The 9,017-nt window shown below is 42.1% G+C and overlaps 1 protein-coding gene across 1 annotated transcript in view; it reads left to right on the forward strand.

Moving 5' to 3' along the window:
- Positions 1 to 7,638, forward strand: part of DHFR (dihydrofolate reductase) — an 18,049-nt gene extending 10,411 nt beyond the window's left edge. The window contains exons 4-5 of the mRNA XM_010023113.1: positions 6,798 to 6,913; positions 7,505 to 7,638. Coding sequence (XP_010021415.1) covers positions 6,798 to 6,913; positions 7,505 to 7,592 — 204 coding nt within the window. The 3' untranslated portion in view covers positions 7,593 to 7,638. The remainder of the gene's footprint in view (positions 1 to 6,797; positions 6,914 to 7,504) is intronic.
- Positions 7,639 to 9,017: the final 1,379 nt, after the last annotated feature.

The following is a 9,017-nucleotide window of genomic DNA, read 5'->3' on the forward strand; positions in this document are numbered from 1 at the left end:
GGGTGCCCAGCAGGTCAAAGGAGGGGATCCTGCCCCTCTACTCTGCTCTCATGAGACCTCACTTGGAGTATTGTGTAGAGTTCTGGTGTCCTCAACATAAAAAGGACATGGAGCTGTTGGAGCAAGTCCAGAGGAGGCCATGAGGATGATCAGGGCGCTGGAGCACCTCCCGTATGAAGACAGGCTGAGAAAGTTGGGGCTGTTCAGCCTGGAGAAGAGAAGCTGCGTGGAGACCTCAGAGCAGCCTTCCAGTATCTGAAGGGGGCGTATAAGAATGCTGGGGAGGGACTCTTCATTAGGGACTGTAGTGATAGGACAAGGAGTAACGGGTTTAAACTTTAAACAGGGGAAATTCAGGTTAGATATCAGGAAGTTCTTTACTGTGATGGGGGTGAGGCACTGGCACAGGTTGTCCAAAGAACTGGGAAATGCTCCATCCTGGCGGTGTTCAAGACCAGGTTGGACAGAGCCTTGGGCAACATGGTCTGGGGAGAGGAGTCCCTGCCCATGGGAGGGGGTTTGGAACTAGGTGATCTTAAGGTCCTTTCCAACCCAAACCATTCCATGATTTTATGATGATTAGAGCTGGAGAAGAAACTATAATTTCATAACAGAACAAAAAGTTCTTCCATGAGAAGTTTTGCTGTTTAGTTAATCTCCAGGCTGGCCATAACAGAATATAGATACTGGTCATAAAAAGCATTTGGGGAAATTCTTCAACAAAGAGGCTTGAGCTGGAAAATTAAATTTCTAGTAATCTCCAAGGGAAAATTTTATCTAATATTCATGCTCAGGTGTCTTCCTACGTATTAGTATTTGACATACTGCTTTTGATAATCCAGCCCCTTCATTCTCCAAAAATGTTAATTATGAAGTTGCTATTCATACTTAGCACAGCAAGTCTCTTGCAGATAATTAATTACCCTCTTAAACAGAATTTCTTGACTAAGCATATAAGCCTCACAGGGTTGCGAATGCCCTGAATGGGTTGTGAATTTGCTAAGCTTCAAGTCTTTACTGTTCCGTAAGGATCACTTCTTTAAAAGAGAGAAATATTAACAAGCTTGACAGAACTTCACTTGCTAATATACCAAAATGCACATTTTAAGTATTAGGTGTCAGTATGTCTGAATTTCCTGTAAACTGTAAAAGATATCATAGTGATTTTCTACCTTCCCTGCATGTGAGACAAAGTGGGTTTGAGCTGCGTACCTACAGGCATTGAGACTAATGCGTATGGTACCATGTTTTGAAGTGTTGCGTTCAGTCTGAGATGTGACTGAGGGCTGAGATCCACTTACACAGGAGATGCAGACAACTCATTTTTGCATGCTGACGTGCTCCACTCTTGCAGGTGACAGTGTTGTTGCTCCCTCTTGAACAGAGTTCTCAAAGAATGTGCTGCAAAGAGCAGGCTCCTCAGAGCTGTGTTGATTGAGCACAGGATGCCTTTCATAGAATGAGAGGCTGGTTTGGGTTGGAGGGGACCTTAATGCTCATCCAGTTCCAACCTCCTGCCACAGGTAGGGACACCTTCCACTAGACCAAGTTGCTCCAAGCCCCGCCCAGCCTGCCCTTGAGCACTGCCAGGGATGGGGCAGCCACAGCTTCTCTGGGTAACCTGTGCCAGGGCCTCAGCACCCTCACAGGGAAGAACTTCTGCCTAAGATCTCATCTCAGTCTCCCCTCTGTCAGGTTAAAGCAGTATTCTGCTCTGAGAGCAACCAGTGCAGAAAGCTGAGCGCTGCAGTGGCTTCTCCACTAGTTGTGTTTTAGGCGAACTAATTAGCGTGGCTTAATCCTATTAACATTTTTTGAAAGCTTGGTAACATTACCTTGTGTAAAGTGGAGACTGAAGGTTGTCATGGTTGCATTGACCATAAATTCTTTCCCTGTCCCACCAAGCTCATGATAATATTATTTGATTATGCACATTTATGGTCCTGAGCAGTTGTTTCCAAGAAACATTCATGTTGTATGTGCAAATGTGACTCTTAACTTCATTACTGCAGTGCCACAGAACTTTCATAGAATCACAGAATCCCAGACTGGTTTGGGCTGGAAGGGACCTTAAAGCTCACCCAATTCCAGCCCCCTGCCATGGGCAGGGACACCTTCCACTAGAGCAGGTTGCTCAAAGTAACCATTCTCCATTTTCTCACATGTAGTTTTGTAGCCTTGTGCAGTTGCCTGATCAGAAACCCGGGAATAGGAACACATTTTCCTGTACTTCAATGACCTCCTATGACAACACTTTTTTGAGCATTCTTCTAGTGCAATCCCCTAATACGTCTTTCACAGAAAAAAAGTGGCAGGGTCACAGCAGTGTGACAGCATTGTTTTCCCACAGAGATTTGTGTTTTGTAAAAATACATCTGTGACTATTATAGTTATGCCTTCAGTGTCCATTACGTCTTGTTCTTATGTAGTTGTAAATAAAATCTGAGGAAACAACTACAATGGACTAGTGGACTAACTAATAATTTCTTTTTAAAGTTTAAGAATTTTCTTTAATTTATTATCTTTATACTTTCATAGGCTTCAGAGGGACATATCCAGCCTTTCTTGCAGAATCTTCAAAATAAATTCAAAGGACTTTTAATGTGGAAAGAAAGGTGTAATACTGCTTTTGTGCTCATTCTTGCAAACAAACGTATTGATTTTATATCCCTCTGGGAAAAAATAATGACTAAAAAAGGTTAATATATGAGTCACTTGCAGACACAAATCAAGATGAGCATGACCAGCTATGAAAGGCTGTTTTGTTAAGTTCTTTATCAAAGTTGCTTGCAGAGATCATAAAGGAAAATATTTAAAAGGCCCTCCTTTAAGACTAACACATGGAAAAGCCTAGTGACTGAAGTGTATCTGTTTCTCTAAGGACAAAATGATGAGGCTTTTCAATAATGGGCATAGAATCATTTTGTTGCCTTTATCACTGGCAGAGAGCTGGTGGTGGGAGCTACTACAGTGTCTCTGCCCTCAGTAGGCTCAGCCTTCATGGACTGGGGAGGATGGGCTGCTCCACGCCTCACTAAGCTGAGCCCTAGCAGTGTGGGAAGGAAGTATTTTTGAAGGTGATGCTTCTCCTGGTGATCAACACAGCTCTTCTCACAGCCCAAGTTTAACTTAGGCAAGTCCTTTTACCTAGGCAAAATGAGATCTTCAGCTGTGAGATTTTTCTTTAATGTATAAAATATTTTTCTTTTATACTCTTGTGTCTTCAAAATGCAGCTTGTCTGTATTATTCAATACATTATAAGGGCTGAAAAACAGAATGCAAAAAAGCCAGATAATTTATTTTGAAATTTTCTCTTTTATAGTGTTTTTTAATATTTTGTTCGAATTGGCAATGTTGTTGTTTAGAAAGACACTTGAAAAAGAAGTGCCTCACACAGTTACTTTGGCTCTTTCACTTATTCTGTGTAATCAGTAGAAGGTAAGAAAGCAAAAGCAGAGTGTGTACGTCCTAAAAACCTGTGAATCTTTAAATTACTAGAAATAATATGTCTCTTTGACAGCAATTGGTTGGTATGCCCACTAGTTTACAGTGGTTTGGTGATATATATCTACAAAAGATTAATTTTCCATATAATAATGCTAGAACTATTCGTAATACGTGGCTATTCTTTCTTGCAGAGCTTCAAGGCTGTTTTAACCCACAAACAGAAACTGATTCAAGGCAATAGTCTTGTACATGCGAACATAATTAACCTTGTATGGCTGTCAGTCCAATGCAGATGGAAATTATGGGGAAGGTGATCCTTAGGTCATCTCCTTTTTGCTTTATGCTTTAGAGGTAGGCCTGACAAAGCCTTACTGGAAGTGAGCAGAAAGACAAGGGTATGCTATAATCTTTTCACATGGAGATTTATGTGAGTAATAAAGGACTCTGGCTCACATACAGGGTTGATGTACCTGGCACAACAGGAGAGACTCCCTCTCTTGTGGAAAGTAATCTCTGGTCCTGAGACAACAGACACGGTGTTAATAGGCTGTGCTTTAATGTGAATAAAAAATCAGCATTGCGCTTCCCTTTTGCATCAGGCTGTAATATCTTTAAAAGCTCAGTGGCTGCTTGTCGTGGTTTAAGCCCAGTCGGCAACTTGGAACCACGCAGCCACTCGCTCACTACCCCCGCCTCTTCCTTCCCCACCCCGCTCCCCGCGGGGAGAATCGAAGGAATGTAACTCCCACGGGTTGAGATAACAGCACTCCAGTAACTAAGGTGTAATACAAACCACTACTGCTACCAATAATAATGATAAGAGGAATAACAAGGGAAAAGGACACAACCGCTCACCACCCGCCGACCGATACCCAGCCCGACCCGAGCAGCGATCTGGGCCTTCCGGGTAACTCCCCCCAGTTTATATACTGGGCATGACGTGCTGTGGTATGAAATACCCCTTTGGCCAGTTTGAGTCAGGTGTCCTGTCTCTGCTTCCTCCCACCTTCCCCTCCTCTCTGGCAAAGCATGAGACTGAGAAAGTCCTTGGTCAGAGTAAACATTACTGAGCAACAACTAAAACCATCGGTGTTATCAGCATTGTTCCCAGACTGAAAGTCAAAACCACAGCACTGCACCAGCTACTAAGAAGGAGAAAAAATGACTGCTGTAGCTGAACCCAGGACACTGCTACACAAGGAGTTGAGCAAAAACATATGCAACTCCCAAGGGAAACCACTGCAGGTACAAATACAGTCCAAGGATAACTGCAGCAAAACACAACAAATTAAAATCATACCAAGAGTAACTTTGAGACCCAGCATGGCAACGGAGTGAGTGTAACGTAATGACCATGGAGTGAGGATGCAGATTTTTCCAATTTACAGAAGCATGAGCTCAGAGACATCTTAGTTTTCTTCTAAATATCTCTGCCTCTTGCCCTAGTACCATTATTTCCAACAGGTTCTCTATTAGTATCTGTCTTTTCCATCACATAAATTACCCTCACATTTATAAATACACAAAGCCAAAAAAGGCAGTACTTACTGGAAATGGTTTGTCTATTGAATATTGTGCTAACTTCCCACCAGGCAATTATGGTGATTGCCTGATCACCACAAATGTATTTAGTTACTTCACATTCTATTTAAATATTCAAGATTGTATACATCTATACCTTCATATTATGTATATGTTACATCAGAGTTATTCACCCTATTCTGTTCAGTAGAGTAAATGTGCATGATGTCCATTTCCTTGCTTAAATTCAGAGTAGGTATGCCAGTGTTCTATCAGATCAGCACTGTGCATCCTCTAACTTGTTTTCTGTACCAAAGAAGTGGTGAAACTGATAGAGGGGGCTGAAAAGGGCAGGAGCGAATTGAATTTTAGTGAGGAACTACTTTAATCTTCATTAAAGTGCCGAAGTTGTGATTAAGTTCCTTCCACACATTGACTGGTCCGTAGCAAGAGTTTGCAGAGACAGTGTCAGAGTCCAGCGCTCTCTGAACAGGTTCTTTTAGAGACTCCACACATGGAAGGTTTCATGTTTGATACAAAATTTACTTTTCTGAAGTTATTGTCAGGGAACATAGAGGAACAGGTGCTCCCAAAGAGGCGTGAGATGGAACCCATGGGCAAAATAACCTTAGTGGCGTGACAGGGCCTCACCAGCCATGGCTTATGGTAATGAGGCAGGTCCACAGAATGGGAGCAGGCCCCATGAAGGTAACCAGCGTCAGACATAGCCCTGGGATGACCAGACAGGACCATGGGAACAGCCAAGACCAGGCTGGCATATCAGCCCACAGTGTGGTTCAACTATGTACTTAAAACCCAATACAAGTGCAAATTACACTTAGAAGAGTAGAGCAACCAAATATAAATTATAGAATCCTAGAATAGTTTGGGTTGAAAGGGATCTTAAAGCTCATCCGCTTCCAGCCCCCTGCCATGGGCAAGGACACCTTCCACTAGAGCAGGTTGCTCCAAGCCCCTGTGTCCAACCTGGCCTTGAGCACTGCCAGGGATGGGACAGCCACAGCTTCTCTGGGCAACCTGTGCCAGGGCCTCATCATCCTCACAGGGAAGAACTTCGGCCTAAGAGCTCATCTCAGTCTCCCCTCTGTCAGGTTAAAGCCATTCCCCTTGTCCCGTCCCTACAGGCTCTTGTCAAAAGACCCTCTCCAGCTTTCTTGTTGGCCCCTTTAGGAACTGGCAGCTGCTCTAAGATCTCCCTTCTCCAAGCTGAACAAGCCCAGCTCTCCCAGCCTGACTTAATTTTTGTCTTAAACGTTGCCTTGCTCATTGAGACTAGACCATACTGCTGCTTTTTCTTCACAGGACTACTTATGTTTTTCTCTTAATTTCTGTCAGATGCCTAAGCTCTGAGAACAGGTATTGCTGCCACTTTCCAGGTGGAATTGCCACAGGGTGAAACTATCCCTTTGAAAGTGCTCTTGGGCAAAGTCCAAAAGAGGAGATTTACAGTTCAGTTTTCACTGCTTTGCTTAAATCTGGAAATATATAAAATAGTAAAAGAGTTTCAGGTTTAGATAACTTATTTGGTGTACAATCTACAAATAGAAAATATGCTGAGACTCTTACCTTTTGGTTCTTTTGAAAGCTGTCATGGTGACAGTTGGGGCAGACAGAACAAGAATTTGGAGAGTTCATAAAGAAAGCTAGTGGTCCAAGTAAGAAGTTACGGTTGATGTTAGCTTACAGATTTCAAATAGCATTATAAAACAAGATACTAAAAATCCCTAAAACAGCCCACTACTTCATACATGGTTGCACTGTTTTACAGGGAACAACTCAATTTTAATTGTTTCTGTTGTTTTTAAAGGCAGCAATGGAGAAGCCAATTAATCACCGATTGTTTGTGACAAGAATTTTGCAGGAATTTGAAAGTGACACATTTTTTCCGGAAATCAACTACAAAGACTACAAACTTCTTACGGAGTAAGTACCAAGATGCATTCTAGGCTTGCATTCATATGTAAGACTTCCATCCAATTTCAAAGGTTATTCCTTTCTCTTGAGAAATTTACTTCTTCGTAACAAACTTAGCAGGAACAAGTATTGAACTGTAAGTTTGTACCATTTGCTGTGGTGTTTTTTGCGTTGTCATATTCCAGTCATACTGTTATGTCCTCTCCAACAACATTACATCCAACAGGCAGCAGGGAGGTGGCAGAAATGAAAACGTTTGCCTCAAGAATCAGACTTTTTAAATAATGTGTTCTAGGCTTTAATAAAAATGTTGGGTTGTTTTGATTAAGCCACAAAGGTGTTTTTTGCTTCAGAGTATGCTTTCTTGATTTACAAAGATGTGTGTACAAATCTTAATTTAAAAAGATACATGTACAAGTGTACAAGTAAGAATCAACATGATTCTTAAAAGTAGTTTGTGCTTAGTATACCTGGTGTAAAGATGTTATTTTCATCTCCTTTTTCAAACTTTTCTAATTGATTGAATAAATTACAGGTGACTCATATTGATATTTTTATCTACTTGTTGGCTTTTGCTTTCTCTTCTCCCCCTCTCTCCAGGTACCCAGGCGTCCCTGCTGATATCCAAGAAGAGAATGGCATTCAGTACAAATTTGAAGTGTACGAAAAAGCTGTCCTGGCACAATAAATGAGGCTTCCTGTACTTCTGTATAAAGGCAGGCATTTTAAATTATGATGTCTTATTGAGGGCAAATATGTAGTATGTCACTGAAAGAAAATCCTGCTTGGTAGTACAATACCTCAGTAGTGAATGATTCCAATTAGCATACCCCAAGTCTGAGTATATACTCTGCAGTAGAAATACAGAATTGTAGAATCATAGAATAGTTTGAGTAGGAAGTCCCACCTCTCCAGGCTGTCCAGGTCCCTCTGGATCCTGTCCCTTGGGCATGTCAACTGTACCACTCAGCTTCATGTTATCTGCAAATGTGCGGATGACGCACTCGATCCCACTGTCTGTGTTGTTGATGAAGATATTAAACAGTGCTGGTCCCAGTACCAACACCTGAGGGATGCCACTTGTCACTGGTGTCCATCCAGACATTGAGCGATTGACCGCTCTCTCTGGATGTGACCATCCATCCAATTCCTCATCCATCAAACAGTCCACCCATCAATTCATCTCTCTCTAGTTATGAAGGCGGTAAGTACTGTGAAAGAGGGAGTTCTACGGAACACCACAACTAAGGCTGCCTGAGACATTGCATTGGTCTTTACAATCCATGATAGCATCCCTAACAATTCCATGGGTAGTGAAGGCACTAGACTGCATCAGAATGTCTCTGCCTAAACAAAGGTTTTGAATACCTCCTGATTCAAAACATCAGATACTGCAAAAGTGTCGAAACTCCTGAGTTTGACTGGGGTGGTACATACACTTAAAACAATCTTCAAAACATACTGGTGTAGAGGAAAAAGTAAGCAATTGTAACAAGAAATGGAGTGTGGATATCTCAGGCAGCAGTTGAGGGATATATGATCCTTCATGGAAAACCATTCCAGGTACACAGCCTTTGGCTGAAAACACTGACTTACAAACTAATCCATGTGGTGGATTAACCCTGGCTGGAAGTCAGGTGTCCACCAAAGCTACTACGTCACTCCCCTCTCAGCTGAAAATACCACAAAGGGCTTGAGGATCAAGATAAGGACAGGGAGAGATCACTCACCAATCACTGTCATTGGCAAAACAGACTCCACTCAGAGATAGCAATTTATTACCAATCAAGTCAGAGTGGGGTAGTGAGAAATAAGACCAAAATCCAACACACCTTCCCCCAACCTGTCCCTTCTTCCCAGGCTCAACATCGCTCCCTGTCAGCGTGATTTTGAGTACTCAGTGTGGCATACAAATATGGATTATAAACAGATAGTGAAGTCCTCTTTCCTCTGTCATGAAATATAGCTAGTGTAATAATGTTTTGCATTACTGTTCCCTAAAAGCAGAGAGCAGTATACTGGAACTGCAGTTACATTGTGATTCTGATGGCACATGATGCCAAGTGCTGACTAAAGATGGTTGTTGCCAATATTACCACAACATGATCAGTTG

The sequence above is a fragment of the Nestor notabilis genome, unplaced genomic scaffold (genome assembly GCF_000696875.1).
Source record: "Nestor notabilis isolate BGI_N333 unplaced genomic scaffold, ASM69687v1 scaffold4391, whole genome shotgun sequence".
NCBI classification, from domain to species: Eukaryota; Metazoa; Chordata; class Aves; order Psittaciformes; family Psittacidae; genus Nestor; species Nestor notabilis.